This window comes from Eurosta solidaginis, chromosome 1 (genome assembly GCF_040869045.1).
Source record: "Eurosta solidaginis isolate ZX-2024a chromosome 1, ASM4086904v1, whole genome shotgun sequence".
NCBI lineage: Eukaryota > Metazoa > Arthropoda > Insecta > Diptera > Tephritidae > Eurosta > Eurosta solidaginis.
In genome coordinates, this window is record NC_090319.1 from 86075300 (window position 1) to 86092133 (window position 16834).

At 36.2% G+C, this 16834-nt stretch overlaps 2 protein-coding genes and 1 long non-coding RNA gene across 5 annotated transcripts in view; 1 reads left to right on the forward strand and 2 right to left on the reverse strand.

Moving 5' to 3' along the window:
• Nucleotides 1–16834, reverse strand: part of Spec2 (CDC42 small effector protein Spec2) — a 68638-nt gene that overhangs the window by 25200 nt on the left and 26604 nt on the right. The gene's annotated exons all lie outside the window — the stretch shown is intronic.
• On the forward strand, nucleotides 10724–13762 carry LOC137236405 (putative nuclease HARBI1). 3 transcript variants are annotated; one of them, XM_067758981.1, is made up of 4 exons: nucleotides 10724–10819; nucleotides 12348–12498; nucleotides 12564–12996; nucleotides 13045–13762. In XM_067758981.1, exons 2-4 carry the CDS (start codon nucleotides 12380–12382, stop codon nucleotides 13579–13581), a joined length of 1089 nt encoding a protein of 362 aa, XP_067615082.1. In that variant the 5' UTR covers nucleotides 10724–10819; nucleotides 12348–12379; the 3' UTR covers nucleotides 13582–13762. The 3 variants fall into 3 exon arrangements, with proteins under 3 accessions (XP_067615082.1, XP_067615081.1, XP_067615083.1); XM_067758980.1 differs by having other exon boundaries at nucleotides 10742–11085; XM_067758982.1 differs by having other exon boundaries at nucleotides 10742–11085; nucleotides 13060–13762.
• Nucleotides 15158–16481, reverse strand: LOC137233908 (uncharacterized). The gene is made up of 3 exons (XR_010947611.1): nucleotides 16170–16481; nucleotides 15901–16081; nucleotides 15158–15842 (listed from the first exon to the last, which is right to left on the reverse strand). It is a non-coding gene; the product is annotated as an uncharacterized lncRNA (long non-coding RNA).

The following is a 16834-nucleotide window of genomic DNA, read 5'->3' on the forward strand; positions in this document are numbered from 1 at the left end:
TGTCCAAACTAAGCAAGTTATCTTGCTCAAATTATCTCGCACAAATTATCTGGCTCAATGAAGGTGTGTTCGAACTAAAAATTAGAACTCAGTTGTGTGTCCAAATTAAAAGTTGGAACCTAAAGAAATTATCTGCCCCGCAAATTTCACCATTTCAGGGCTCCCGGACGTTTAAAAATATTCGAAGCATTTAAAATTTTTATTACGAACAACGTACCTACTTAAATAATTTTATTTGAGTTTTTTTTAGCTTTTATGAATGTTATATATGTATATTCCATTAAAACAAAGGCTAACAATTTCATTTTATAGAAAAATTGGATGCACATATACAATGTACACCAAGAAAATTCGATATAAAAAAAAATAAATAAACGTAAGGCGCGATAACCTCCGAAGAGATCTAAGGCCGAGCTTCTCTTCCAATTTGCGTCGTGCTCCTCTTGATTTTTCCCTACAAATTGGCCGGACGGGACCTACATGTTTTATGCCGACTCCGAACGGCATCTGCAAGGCAGATGAGTTTTCACTGAGAGCTTTTCATGGCAGAAATACAATCGGAGCGCTTGCCAGACACTGCCGAGGGGCGACCCCGCTTAGAAAAATTTTCTTCTAATTGAAAAATCTTATTTCTAAAATTTTGATGTTGCTTTGCCCGGGAGTTGAACCCAGGGCATACGGTGTGATAGGCGGAGCACGCTACCATCACACCACGGTGGCCGCGATATAAAACTTTGAAAACAAATACAAAACACCATTCATTGTATTATTTTTATTACTGATATAAAATAACTTATAAATAAAACTGTGACAAAATAAAAAAAGTTTAAGAATGCTTCTTGCGATCTATACATCAAGTTGTAGGTCTGCTCGAGTATACAAAGAGTGCATTTTCATAATTTCCAAAAAATCCCCAAAATTTGGAGATAGGGGCCCAAACCCCTTTCCATAGATCGAATCATATACATAAGTATTGCTTATAACTTTATTACTGTCCGTTCGGTATTTAATTAGCATTAAACGTGCTCCCCAACCTTCGATATTTTTTAATATACAAGGGTAATAAATTTAATTAACCGGCACTAAATTAGTAATAATGTTGTGCAGTTTAGTACTGTCTCGTTTTTTGATTGTGCATATGGGTTGGGCTGGCTTAAACTTAAGCTAGCCTTACCCTCGATATTTTTTTAAAATAAAAGAGTAATAAATTTCATTAACCGGTACTAAATTAGTAATAAATGTTTTGCAGTTTAGTACGGTCTCGTTTTTTGATTGTGCATATGGGTTGCGCTGGCTTAAACTTAAGCTAGCCCTACCCTCGATATTTTTTAAAATAAAAGAGTAATAAATTTTATTAACCGGTACTAAATTAGTAATAAATGTTTTGCAGTTTAGTACGGTCTCGTTTTTTGATTGTGCATATGGGTTGGGCTGGCTTAAACTTAAGCTAGCCCAACCCTCGATAGTTTTTAAAATACAAGAGTAATAAATTTTATTAACCGGTACTAAATTAGTCATAAATGTTGTGCAGTTTAGTACGGTATCGTTTTTTGATTGTGCATATGGGCTGGGTTGGCTTAAACTTAAGCTAGCCCTATCCTCGATATTTTTTTAAAATAAAAGAGTAATAAATTTTATTAACCGGTACTAAATTAGTAATAAATGTTGTGCAGTTTAGTACGGTCTCGTTTTTTGATTGTGCATATGGGTTGGGCTGGCTTAAACTTAAGCTAGCCCAACCCTCGATAGTTTTTAAAATACAAGGGTAATAAATTTAATTAACCGGTACTAAATTAGTCATAAATGTTGTGCAGTTTAGTACGGTATCGTTTTTTGATTGTGCATATGGGCTGGGTTGGCTTAAACTTAAGCTAGCCCTATCCTCGATATTTTTTTAAAATAAAAGAGTAATAAATTTTATTAACCGGTACTAAATTAGTAATAAATGTTGTGCAGTTTAGAACGGTCTCGTTTTTTGATTGTGCATATGGGTTGGGTTGGCTTAAACTTAAGCTAGCCCTATGCTTGATATTTTTTTAAAATACAAGGGTAATAAATTTAATTAACCGGTACTAAATTAGTAATAAATGTTGTGCAATTTAGTACGGTCTCGTTTTTTGATTGGGGTGAAAAGGTTGGGCTAGCTTAAGAGACCTAGTCTCTAGCTTATCCTTTCTGTGAAGCTTTACAGTTGTAGCTCAATGAGAACTTACATACAAATCAATCCCAAAATTCCCTCCGTTCCGTTTGATTTTTCTAAATATCTCAGTCCGTGCGCCCCCTAGCGAAACTTTTTGTATTGTGGCATCGGCAGTCATCGACCTCTGAAGTTTCAAATTTCCAAATTATTATCTAATTTTTTCCATCCGTGCGCCACCTAACAGAATTTTTTTCTCCTTTTGTTCCTTTGTCACGGTGTCTTAACCTGTCTCTGAGGTTTCATGTTTGTAGCGCAATAAGAAGTTACTTTAAAATCGATCTCAAAACACCAAATTTCCAAATTATTATCTAAATATTTCGATCAGTGCGCCACCTAACGGAATTTTTTTCCTTTTCTTAAATTTCCTCGGCGCCTTATCCTATCTGTGAAGTTTTACAGTTGTAGCTCAATAAGAACTTACATAAAAATCAATCCCCAAATTCCCTCCGTTCCGTACGATTTTTCTAAATATCTCATCCCGTGCGCCCCCTAGCGAAACTTTTTGTATCGTGTCATCGACCTCTGAATTAAGTTTGAAATTTCAAGTCTCTAGCTCATCGATAAGTTACTTAAAGCTGGTTTGAAAATTTTCAAATTCTTATCTAATTATTTCGTCTGTGCGCCACCTAACGTATTTTTCCCCTTTTGTTGCATTGTCACGGTGTTCTAACCTATGTGTAAAGTTTCACGTTTGTAGCTCAATGAGAAGTTACTTAAAAATCGATTGTAAGATTTGTATGAAAAGCGGACAAACATTTTACCGACCTAATACAAAGGAAGTAAAAACAAAAGTACAAACAAAGTACTGGTATCACTTTATGAGCATTTTTTAATTTGCAGAGCTGTTAGCTAATGCAGGTTTGACATCTAAAAAATTAACGGCTAGAGATATAGTCAAATTAAGCTTTAATTACAAGTTAAATCAATAAACTACACATCTGTTATTATTACAGCTTAAAGTACAACATCTTTAAAAGAAGCACCCTTTACTTGTGTATAAAAGAAAACATTAGGAAAAGCTTCAGCAGCGAGTTCTTCCAAGTGCTTTTAGAAAAAATATCGTTCATTGAAGTTTAACCCTACCTTTGGTACTAAGTAAATATATACAGTACTTCGACAAACAATTGGAAACCAGTAAACACAGTGGCGAAAAGCTTATTTCGACGACTAAGAAGTATACCGTTATGTCTCAACTTCCTTGTTTCACATTGCTTTCTTTCAGAAAGTATTGTATTGTATTGTATTTTATTAAACATTTTCCAGATGCATACTTATTAACCTAAGATTACAATATTACAGTAAATAATTTCAAATTACTATGCAGCATAGGAAAAGTATATGGCATTTTTTATATTAAAGTTCAACATAGTTCTAAATGGCAGTCCTAGCTTTGGTATATTATTTTGTGTTGGGTGTACAAAAATAAAAATTTCATAAAGAGTTTAAGTTATACATTAAATTAAATCATCAAAGATATGAAAGAGAATCAATACTAAATATTTGCAGCTTCCTAAGGTATGTATGGTTTATAGGGTCATCCTCAGCATCGTTTCTAATTCAAAGTGATTATAACCAAAAAGATACAGCTTAACTTCTTTTTTAAATAAGTTGACATTTCTTATTACCTGTACAGTGGCAGGAAGGGAGTTGAAAAATTTGCACGACGTGTATGTGTAAAAACTTCTAAAGTGCGACGTCCTAGTATGCGGAATTTGTACCATCGGAAGTAGATTTCTTCGTAAGTTGTAGACTTCCGAAGGAAAGCTTTCCAGGTAGCCACACCGTATAAAGAATGTTTTTAAAACTTTGTAAAGAGAGAGATGTCGACACGGAAATATATCTAGTTTCCTAAAATATAGCATAGAGTGAGACCTATAGTTTTCACTACAGATTCGCCTTATAACCCCCTTTTGAATTGTTACCACTGCTGACAGCTTATTAGCCGAAGCGCCGCCCCAGTATGTGATACCATATTGCAGTTTAGATTGAAATATTCCGTAGTAAACTGTTTTTAAAGTGGATATTGAACATAACTTTTTCAGACGATAAAAGTGACGAGTGGTATATAGAAAGTATTTTTTTAGAGCATTAATGTGCTCAGACCAACTCAAGCGGTTGTCTATTATAATTCCTAGGTACTTGAAATTCTCAACAACTTCAACCCTGAAGCAGCTCTCACTACAGTTTCTATTACAATCAAAAGATCTCATCGCGTCACTTTGAGTGCACGCTATATGGTGCATGTTAAAGCGAGAGCACACTGCGGAGTGAAATATGACATCATAACTTGGTTGTTCTTTGAGAACATGACTGAAATACATAAGTCTAGTTTTACTACTTACAATCAGTTTGTGTGAAGCGAACCAGGTTCGTAACAAATGTATATCATGGTTAATGTCACATATTAATTCAAAGTAATTCGGTGTACTGTACGCAATTGCAAGATCGTCTGCAAAGGCAGTGGCCTTGCCTCTCAATGGAAGCTTAAATATTGAATTAATATAGACCAAGAACAATATTGGACCAAGAACTGAGCCTTGGGGAACGCCCAGATTAACAAACTGTAAGCTACTGTAGCTATATTCTACTTTATCTTTTTGTGTTCTGCCCGATATATACGATTTAAGCCACTTATGCATAACACCGCGGAATCCTGCACTATATAGTTTATCCAATAGTACACCCCTATCGACCATATCAAAAGCTTTTGTTATGTCCACAAAGAGACCAGCACAACTTCTTTTTTCATCCAGAGCTTTGTAGACGTTGGTGCAAAAATCTAGCAAAGCGTCTTCTGTTGAAAGGTCAGAACGAAAGCCAAACTGCATGGAGCTAAAAAAGCTCGCTTTATTTAGAAAATTAACAATTCTGGTTTTAACAGCCTTTTCAAAAACTTTAGATATGGCCGAGAGTAGTGAAATAGGTCTGTAATTATTAATATCTTTTTTATCCCCTTTTTTTAAGATCGGAATTACAATCGCACATTTCAAACCATCGGGAAAAATACCCTGAGTAATGCTGGTGTTGAATAAGTATATCAGTATATCAACCACATTAAAATATATCTTTTTTAAAATTAAATTGGAAATACCATCCTCACCACATGAACTAGAGTTTTTTAAGGTTTTTATAATACTTATAATTTCGAAACCTGTGATAGTGTCAAAAAAGAAGCTATTTCGAGCATCTTGGCCCGATGGTAAATGGGTCGCAAACCGACAATTGCAGTTAGTTAATACTGTGTTCCCAACCGTTGTAAAGTGCGTGTTAAGTTTATTAGCTACTTCCACAGCATCCGTAATCGACTGACTTCCAGCTTGTAATGCTATTCGCTCATTATCTTCTTCACCGTTTCGATTAAGAAGATTATTGACAACTTCCCATTCTTTCCAAGTGCTGAATTAAACTTGTTTCGAAAGAAGTTTTCCCGCGTCAGTCGTATGGCCTTATTGGTGCTATTACTTATTTTGTTGTATCTAGTGCGGAGCCTTCTATTACTAGGATACTTAGCACACTTTTTTCTTAGTTGGTTTTTGAGCTTTATTTTCTGTAGGAGATCCCGAGTAATCCAAGGCTTAAGTCTCACATTTTTTTACGATTATGCACAGTATACGAAGAGTTGAGAATGTGCGCGTTTAAGGTATCTAAAAATATGTAAAAAGCTACTGATATGTCATTTTCAGCGAGGACATTCGACCAACTTTCGAAACATAGCTTATGGTTCAGCATAGGGAAATTAACTTTGGCATATGATTTCTGAACGCGATTTGCTTTTGGTTTGTCGAAAACAATTCCAAATATTTGCAAACCCGTCATCGTGTGATCAGTTACTTGCAAGTCAATGTTAAAACTATTACAATATCTATATGGTACGGCATTAAAGCGGCAAAAAATATGATCAATACACGTACCCGAACTTAAGCGCGTCGGCTCATTAATATAGGAAGTATAACCATTTCCAGCCATCAAGGCCAAATAATCGTCAGTTGTATTACAGTGATGCAAAAGGTCTAAATTAAAATCACCCAGTATGAAAAAGTGTGTAGTTTCTTCACACAGCACGAAACTGGAGTATTCTTGAATAAATACAGAAATAGGAACAGATTGTAGTCTGTATACCCCTAGGAAAACAAATTGTTCGCCTTTTATATTAAGAGAAAGTTGTAGCATATCAGCACTATAAAGATTTTTACTTACTGAGGTACACTCATAAGTATCGCGCACAAAGGCTCCAACACCTCCCGCACTGTATCTATCATTCGCATTGGCATAAAAATTGAAATGAGGTATGCTGTAGTCACTTACTTCATAAGAATATATCCAAATTTCCGTTAAAAATTATAATATCTGGTAGGCAACCTAATGCATCGATATGACTTAAAAATAAATCAAAATTCTGCCTAAGGCTACGTATATTCTGATGCACAACTTTTATATCGTTAGAACCTACTGAGGGCGCTTTTTGAAAAAAATTTTTGCTAGCGATGATTGGGTTATCATCAATCAGAACGTCAACAAACATCGAAGAAAAATAAATGAAGAAAAAAAGAACAAAGAGTATAGCTACAGAGTAGCTAATCAACAATAAATTTTATGTCTTCAAAAGTTCTGATGTTGGTAACCCTCTCATTTTCTGCTCTTTTTAATAGGAAGCTCGATTTCCCTAACCATAAATAAATATTTGTAGTGTTTCTCTTTCTTTAATTTATATGCTGCCGTAAACAAAGCTCGATTAAAACCCGTGAGTGCATCAATAATATATATTTTGCTATTGCTAGTGCCATCAAACATTCGCGCTGTCAGCTTACGTGCTTTTGTTTTTCTCGCTGCCATAACTCTCTTCTTGGTATCAGTTGAGGAGAAATGCACGCGTATAACACTGCGGGTGAGCGAAGCGTCATTTTTTTGCTTCATGCTTCTTACTACGCATTTTTCAATCTCATATGGTGTTACTGAGATGCCCAAAGTGTCCACGATTTTCTGCATACATTCTTCCGCATTGTTGCTGTGTTCTTGTGGAATGCCAGCAATTTCAATCACGTTGTTAAGGTCTCTCTGGTCTCTCCAGTTAAGCTTGCTCTCTAACGTAGTCACCTTTTCTTTTAATGCTTTGTTTTCATCAGCAAGCATACTCAGTGTGCTAAGCATTTCACAGTTAACACTTCTGAGGGCAACTATCTCTTCATATAGCAGCTGAAGAGTTATTGGCTTTTTGCTGCTATTCGGTAATCCGCAAGGTTGTTGACCCGTAGATGCCAGAATTTGACTTTTTATTTGATTGTTACCTTTATTTTTCATGCTAATCGTATTGGCATGTGTGTTACACTGAGCTGCACGTTGTTTTTGTTCCTCTGCACCTGCTGTAGGCGAATTAGTGTACAGCGCAGTGGGAGTTGTGGAAGCGACAGGTGGATCAGAAACAGCTTCCATTGGTGCCAGGGACTGCGTCTGCATCGATTTGCGACGGAGGATGGAACATCCCTCACATCTATAGTTAAGATTATTGGCTTTCATATATTCCACATCAGCCTTGTCCATCTTGGCGCACAAACAATGAAATATGCACTTACAGTCTGCACAGGTGACTTTGGCAGGATCTGCGCGGTAAATTTTTTGCTTGCAAACTTGACAGTTCATAATTATTTATGTAAATTATTTAGTGTAAAAGAAAAAACTAAATCAGTTTAGTGAAACGAAATAATCAAATGCGCGCACCCCACACACACCGAAAAACACGTCCACTCGTGACGACGATTACTTTAGTTATAGTATAGTTAGTAATGGAATATAAGGTGGTAAATATTTCTTGACAACATCATTGTGAATGTATTTTAACTTTTCATTTTTAAAATTTGTATATGTTGAAGATTAAACATTCCAGAGTATAAGGAAGATGGCGGGGCGTTTATTTTTTGATTCAACCCAAAAACAAAATGACCTAGCCACGAAATACTACTTTATCTAAAGATGCAGTAAGAACCATCCATTCTTTTGCTATCCATTCCTCTTGAAATATTTAATTAAATAGCCACCAAATGACGTTCCCTGCATTCCAATGGACAGTGATCCAGATCCCGATAAAAATTTGACATGCAAATGCAACAACAAATCGATCTATATGGATTACATTGTGGATTCATCAACTACATACAGATGACGGATTGCAATTTGCTTTTTTAAACGGTTTTATTTAGTTTGACTTGACAGGGTGGACGGCCGGCACGAATTTTGTAATTGAAATTTAAGTAACTTCCCGATAAGCTGCAAGCTTGAAACTTGGAATATAGTTCAGAACCCGATGACAATGCAATAATAAGAAAAAAATCGCCGTGGTCCGATTTGGCTCATATTTGGAACACATAATACATACAAGAATAGAAAGCGACCTATGAAAAAAAATCGTATTTGTGGGCCGATTTGGTCCATATTTGGAACACATAATACATACATGAATAGAAAGTGCCTATGTCAGATTTGGCTCATATTTGGAACAAATATTACATACAGTCCGGTGGAAGTGATATCAAAATATTTTGGAGTTAGAGGAGGGACAAGCATACGTGGCGCAGAGTCGAGTAAAGTCTTTGAAAGGATTATGTATTGAGGACTTAGATTGTTACAAATTGTCAGGAAAGAGTGCTTGTAATAATGAGTCACTAAATGAACTAAATAGAATGAGAAGTAATATGCAATTAAATAATGACTAAAAACTTGAAAATAAAATAATAAAAAAAAATGTTTAAGTTAAACGGTTTTATTGAAAACAATACTTACATGAAGTAATGATAATACTTAAAGCTAGAAAATAATTAGGTACGTCCTAGGCACTAGTCGTCACACTCTAGGGCGTTGATCAGACAATTAAATAAAAGCGTTGGACGCGTCAAATTTCTATTGATAGTCATACATAAGACCAACTTAACCTTAATCAGGTTATGCTACGCCACACATTTGAAGAAATTTCACGGGCTAAACGCTTTTATTTAATTGTCTGATCAACGGCCTAGATTGATGAGGAGTGTGATGACTAGTGCCTGGCACCTACCTAATTATTGAGCGGCGAGTTGGCAATAAAATAATTAACCTTAATTTTTAAGGAAAATAACTTCTTTAATTATTTTTCACACTTCACTATAATATTAAGAGGAAACAATTGTATTCATAACCAACACTTTAAACTTTCAAAGAACTGCCAGCTGCCTTCGGGGAGTGTGTTTATCGTCAATACAACAACAACGAATATACGCGTGGAGCAAATGAAGTGAAAGCAATTTATGCTCAGTAATTTGACGTAAAATCCTAACCGTTGAGTGTATCAAAAATACGCAACGGTGCGTTCAGAAAATTACCACTCAACGATAAGTCAACACTTGTGTTCGGTGAAAGCACCCAATTACACACTACTGTGCCAGTTATCACACCTATAACTATTTTAACTCGACAGTATTTTTCGTATAGGTTTGAGAAACGTGAAGAACATTCTAAAACTTTGTAAACCGAAAAAAATTTAATTCATGGAAAATCCTAATAAAATATTTGAAATCTTTTTATATTATTTTTCAAGTATGAGATATTACACTTCACTGTCTGCACAATTACTGCTTTAAACCATATCAAAAATGTCACGAAAGACAGTATGTACAAAATCAACAGTTACGCTTAGAATAAAAAATAAATGTAAGGCGCGATAACTTCCGAAAAGATTATATGCCCAGCTTCTCTTCCAATTTATGTCGTCAACCCTTTAAATTTTTCCTACAAAATGGCAGGACTGGACCTACATGTTTTACGCAGACTCCGAATGGCATCTGCAAGGTAGATGAGTTTTAACTGAGAAGCTTTTCATGACAGAAATACACTCGGAGTGCTTGCCAAATCACTGACGAGGGGTGACCCCCATTAGATAAACTTTCTTCTAATTGAAAAAACTTGTTGCTAAAATTTTTATGTTGCTTTGTCCGGGGCGTGAACCCAGGATCTTCGGTGTGGTAGGCGGAGTACGCTACCAGCACACCACGGCGGCCGCCAGTTACGTTTAGAACTAAGGCTAAAAATACAAAAAAAAGTCTATGTTTCGTTTATCTTGACCGAAAACTCAGTAATATACCATAACTTGTGATTGTAGCAATTATATCTTGTGATTATTATGCGCCCCAAAAGCATTTATAATTATATTTAAAGGAAATGACATTACCACTGCTTTTATAATTAGCATTTAATGTCATTAACTATTTTCTTATTTGAATTGGTTACTTTTATTTTTATATTGTACTACTTGGAAAATTGTACGTATTTATAAGAAAATAAAGAATATACAATACAATACTTTCCGAGATAATTGCATTATTTGGTCGAAATTTTCTCAATTTCCTTATACATACATATACAAGATATGAATTGCTTGCTTGGTCCCAATTGGCTGCCGTGTACTGTACATATTCACATTTGTACACGTGAGACTTTTGTGTTTAGCTTTACCACATATTAAAACGCTCTTATTCATTATGGCTTTGGGCCTTTCTAGTTCTTAGCGCGGTTAGTTTAAGTATTCACGGTAGTTGCACCTAAAAATGTAATGGCATTGAGAAGCTCGAAGCAAAAGCAACAACAATATACTATGTATGTAGCTAAAATAACTACAATTTTAATCGTCGAGTGAAAAGCAATTAAAGTTGCCGCCAAGCGAAAATATGACATACCAGTACATAGTTATGTACATACTGAACAATTAAATGAAAGTGTTATTTTTTGACTTTGCGTGTTAGAGGTTTTAATATGTCAAATGCATAAATTCAGATTAAGACAATAAAACATGATTTGAAATAGCATACAGCTGTGGTCAAAATATTAGTAGTGGACATACTTAGAAAGATTGGATTAAAAAGGTACAGGTAAAAAATTACTTTTTCCTCTTAAGGCTTGGTTTCCTCCAAAAGCGGTGCCGCTATGTTACGACCGCTAAAGAGCGGCCGGTATACTCACCGTTTTCAGCGACACCGCATTGTTCGAAACTACGAACGGTTACGGTAGACCATGCGCAAAATTTAATTTTGCATTTTTGCGTGTTTTTATTTAGTTTTTTTTTTTATTAGTTTCTTTAAATAAACATACAAGAAAAAAAATTATTCAAAAATGTTGTTTTTTACATTGTAAATTCATACAAGTGGCGAATGTTTGACAAAAACGTTCCCAATAGTAAACAGCCTCGATCACCTGTTCAATCGCTGTTCGATTACTTAAATTACTTGCTCAATAGTGTTTTTGAAATATTTTTGTAAACGACTGGTTTATTGCATTATTTACATATTTTAAAATGTTTGCTTAACTGGCTGGCCAGATTTTATCTGTTAACTAGATTTTAGAAATGAATAGAAATATGTAGTCTGATTTTCAGTATACACATTTAAAAGAAAAAATGGAGAATTCATGGCAGTTCAATTTAATAACCGCGGGCAAAAAACAAACATATCTTCCATTCTGTGGCCATACGTTAGCGTGCATTGCACACAGAGTATATTAACTTTGATTGGATAACGGTTGGTTGTACAGGTATAAAGGAATCGAGATAGATATAGACTTCCATATATCAAAATCATCAGTATCGAAAAAAATTTGATTGAGCCATGTCCGTCCGTCCGTCCGTCTGCCCGTCGGTCCATTCGTCTGTCCGTTAACACGATACCTTGCGTAAATATTGAGATATCTTCACCAAATTTGGTACACGAGCTTATCTGGACCCAGAATAGATTGGTATTGAAAATGAGCGAAATCGGATGATAACCACGCCCAATTTTTATATATATAACATTTTGGAAAACACAAAACCTGATTATTTAGTAAATAATACACCTAGAATGCTGAAATTTGACACGTGGCCGGCATTGAGACTCTTGACTAAAATTAGAAATTTTTTTTTTTAAATGGGCGTGGCACCGCCCACTTGTGATAAAATTAATTTTACAAATATTCAGGCCTGTTCTGAATTCCGACTCGTTTTGAAAAGTAAAACGAGGCTGATTCCGAGTCGATTTCTTTTTGGTGTTCTCAATTCCGATTGAAAGAAATCGATTCGAAGTCGATTTCGAATCGTTTTCATTTCGAGTCGATAACCAAGCGAAACAGCTGTTTTCATTTATTTTGGTTTTAGTTAAATTAAAATTGTGTAAAAATTTGAACAAAATGCCAGCACCAATGGTTTTCGGAAATGCAGAGGAAAGAAGACGTGCAATGGTGCATAAAAAACGTAAAAATCGACAGCTTAGATCGCAAGTGAACATATTACGGCAGCTGGATTCAAAGTAAGTTTTTTTAAATAAAGTGGTTGGATCAACGGGTATGTAAACATATGTATTCGTATTTTTAGATTTATAGAGTCCTACCGCGTAGATAAGGACATTTTCCAAACGATCCTTAGTAAAATAGGCAATATGTTGGCAGAACGCCATCGCTTTATTTCACCAACCACACAATTAGCGGCTACACTCCGGTTTTTAGCAACGGGATCATACCAACTGGGTATAGCCAAAGACCAAGATATGAACATTGGCAGAAGCACCTTTTCAAAAATTTTGCACTCTACTATAGAGGAATTAGAAAACTGTATATGTGAAGATAACATTCAGCTGAAGATGTCTACAGCGGAAATGGATCTGTCTAAGGAATACTTTTATAGAACATTTAATTTTCCCGGTGTCATTGGTTGCATAGATGGCACACATGTAAAAATAGTAAAACCTATGATGGACGAATCCCTATTTTTTAATAGAAAGGGTTATTTTAGTATAAATGTTATGGTGGTAAGTTATAGAATACTTACAGATTTGGGTTTCATCAGTAATGCGTAGTATTTTTATTGGCAGGTTTGCAATTATAACATGGCAATACTAGCTGTAGATGCAAGTCACCCGGGGTCGTGTCATGATTCCTTCATATGGAATCAAAGTGAAGTAAGGCAGTTCTATAGAAATAATAGTGCTCCAAATACTTGGATTTTGGCGGATTCTGGTTATGCCTTGGAGCATTGTATATTGACACCATATAGGAGCCCACAGTATGGATCAATGGAACATAAATATAACAAGAAGCATGCTGCGGCGCGCAATAAGGTTGAACGCACAATAGGCGTGCTCAAAAGCCTGTTCCGATGCTTGCAAGGAACTCTGCATTTTGAACCACGATTTGTAGGGCAAATTATTAATGTTTGTTGTGCGCTACACAACATTTGCCGCAAGCGCAACATTCCTGTCTACGAAGATGATGGAAGGGATGAAGAAATTCAGCATAGAAATCCTGACGACGAAAACGAGGGTGAAACCATTCCTCAAGCCGACATAGATGGAGTGGAAGTCAGAAATGAAGTTGCTCGAACTTTCCTTGTGTAATATATATAAACTCCTGGCCGAAAGACTCTCCTTCTCCCTCTACCTCTCCTCCCTATACCTCTACCTCTCCCTCTACCTCTACATCTTCCTCTACCTCTCCTTCTCCTCTACCTCTACATCTACCACTCCTTCTCACTCTACCTCTACCTAAACCTCTACCTCTACTTCTACTTCTCCTTCTCCTTCTCCCTCTACCTCTACCTCTCCTTCTCCCTCTACCTCTTCCTCGACCTCTACATCTACCTCTACCTCTACATCACCAACTCCATTTCCATTTCTATCTGATCTGTACTAAATCAGTCATTTTTATATTATCATAATATTAAAATAAAATAACGAAACGAGCTTCGGTTATTTTTTAAATTCCTTAGTTCTTCTCTTTGCCCGACTTGCTCCTCTCCCTCTGCTGAGAAGGAAACAAGCTCTGGACAAATGTGAGGTGCTTTTCCAACCCTGCGAAATACAATGACTGGATGTCTCATACTTTCGGTGATTCTTTCTTTTTGCGCCCGAAGAGATGAACGAGCCTGTCTAGTGACCATATCAGCGCCGCTTACTAAGCATAAACCTATATGTTAGGTCCCGCTATTACGATAGCCGGTTCTTCTCACTAACAAGACTCTGTTTTAATCCCTCATATTGTCATCCATACAGCTTTAACGATCCTAAATCTCCTGTTACAGGCTAAAACTCTAAACTACACCTGCTGCGTCTGCCTTTAAATATATGCCCTGTTTATTCGTGGAAAGATGAAAGAGTTTCCACTGGACTTTACCTCACCTAATAGACCTAGCCCTAATTACACATCACTCCGTGCGATACAATCTATTTGATCCTGATATCAGGCACAGGTTAGGGGGTTAGAATATACCCGCGGTAGGTATGCCTGTCGTAGGAGGCTACTAATATATCAGATTCAAGGGGCTGTGTAGCGTAACCCTTTCAGGTTGCCAGCGCAATACATAGCTTCTCCAAACCCAATTGTCAACCTCACCTATCCGTGGCGTATCCTGTTTCATTAACAGCCGAGGCTCTGGCCACCCCGAACTCCTTATGGATCTAGGGGTTGGAGGGAAGAATGGCCTAGAAGGTCGCATGTGTTCATAACCAATCGTTCCCGAATTGGTCGGGCTTGGTACCGGAACGTACCGGATCTGCATCCGGCAAAGGACCGTCAACTTGATAACACTCCCCAAGGCCTTCGGGGAGTGTCTTTGTCGCTACAACAACAAAGGAATAACTCCTTAGAATGGCAAGGCATTTCCATCCGGTTAGGCGATACAGACCTCCAAATATAAAATATCACCTGCCTAAGTAGTTGTCATCCTGACAGCTGTGCGCTGCTAAGGGGAAAATGATCGCATAATTATTGGTGATCTCATTGCGCACCATTCCACCATAACCAGGGGTTCGAGGAGCCACCAAAATGGAGAGGACCTACAGATAAAAACCCACCACACGACGCGCATGGAAAAGACTTTGGCGATTGGCATATGCAGTTACAATTCCATATCGTACCACTTGGTGCCCTTAAAGTCCTGATTGAGAGTCCTTTTTAAAAATGAAAAAAAAAAAGTTTATACAAAGTATGTAGATACGTATATATTTTTAAAAATACATGTACTATGTACATGCGTTTAGTAAACAATTTTAATAAATAGTTTTTTTTCCAATTTTGTACATATAGAGATTGAGATTCAAATACATACTTTCATGGCACAAATACAAATTATAGAAACTTTTTTAAAGTATCCAACTTCTGCTGCTCTATTTCCTCCATTCTTTCATGGTGCCTCTTTTTCTCCTTTTCTCTCGCCTCTTTCAATTCTAGTTCAGTTTTTTTATGCAAAAGCAGTTTGTCGAATGCATCGGCAATTCGTTTTAACAAAAGATTTTGTTCAGCGCACACTTTTTCAAATGTGTCAACAGGTCGCCGACGTTGACGCGATGTACTTGGTAGCTCAGTTTCAGCAGCAGGTTCGGCCGTACTGGTACAGCTTTCATCAGTTATGCTTTTAACATCGTCATTGGTTGCCTCCTCACTGCTAACTATTTTTTTAACTCGTGAGAGTCCAAAGCGTCTGACGCCGTCTGACGCCACTCGTACCCTCCACCGATTTAAACAAATTGCAAAGCACCACAATTGCTTCTTCACTGGGTGAAATAGGCTGCTGAAAGTATGGTCCACCACCAGTGGCGTTCACTTCGCGACGGTTGTCAGAAAGTTTCTTTTTTATGCTGCCTTTCCAATCAATCCAAGACTGTAAAGAAAAATAAAATATACCAAAAGGAAGACCAAATTTTGTTAGTTTTGATTACCTTTTTCCAGCCAGCCAAATCTTTGCAGGGTGGCCCGACAGCATTGAGGGACTTAGCAAGATCGGCCCATTTTTGCTCTATCTCCACTCTGTCACCTTTCGTGTAGCCTCTAGCAATATCTTCCTCAGCTTGCATAAAAGATAGAATGATTTGCTCTTGTTTTGCGTTACGCTTTTTCCCCCTTAAATATATGTGTGTACATACATACATATGTAAGTATTTGTCATAATTCAATAAAATATATTAAAATGCGTCAATTGAATGCTTACATTTTGGTTCCTTTTCGTACGTATACAAATAATTAATAAAATTTAACTTTTGCTTGCATCTTCTATTTTGCCGAAATTAAATATGTTTGTTGATAAAAGAAATCAGCTGTTCTAAGTAAAAAGGGGTTGCCATAAGTCACAGATGCTAACAAAAATATTCGCTCTAAAAAAATATTTTCGTAAATTCTGCTATTCTAACAGTGAACAATTGTTTTTATAAATAGTTTATATTATATTTTCATATCTTCCCATGTATTCTGAGGAAAGAAATGAATATTAACTAAAGAAAAATATTCTACGTTGTAATGTGCTTCAAATACTTCATTCGACTATGAATTCCTTGGGCATGGCAATAATGAACTTTTCGATTATTACTGCGCATGCGCTGTAGTGAAATTGAGAACACGTCGGTTTCGTTTCGACCATGATCGCTTTGTTAAGCTTGAAAAAATTTTGATAGGAATTTTCAAATTAAGATTTGTTATACTAAATAAATAAATTTCCCAGCAAAAATTTGTTATAAATCATCCAAATAAAATGAATAATTTAATAAAACTTATTTGTGGGAAAAATAATTTAATTATCTGTGCTTAATAGGCTAATTACTTTCGATTCCGCCTGCTCAGAGGCAAAACTTTTCAAATCGACCAAGTATGGTCGGAATC

Excerpts from the sequence above, each read along its gene's own strand:
- LOC137236405 (XM_067758981.1), top strand. The coding sequence starts at position 12,380 with ATGCCAGCACCAATGGTTTTCGGAAATGCAGAGGAAAGAAGACGTGCA. Across the intron at positions 12,499-12,563 it reads TTACGGCAGCTGGATTCAAA|ATTTATAGAGTCCTACCGCG; the intron begins GTAAGTTTTTTT and ends TCGTATTTTTAG. Across the intron at positions 12,997-13,044 it reads TTAGTATAAATGTTATGGTG|TATTTTTATTGGCAGGTTTG; the intron begins GTAAGTTATAGA and ends AGTAATGCGTAG.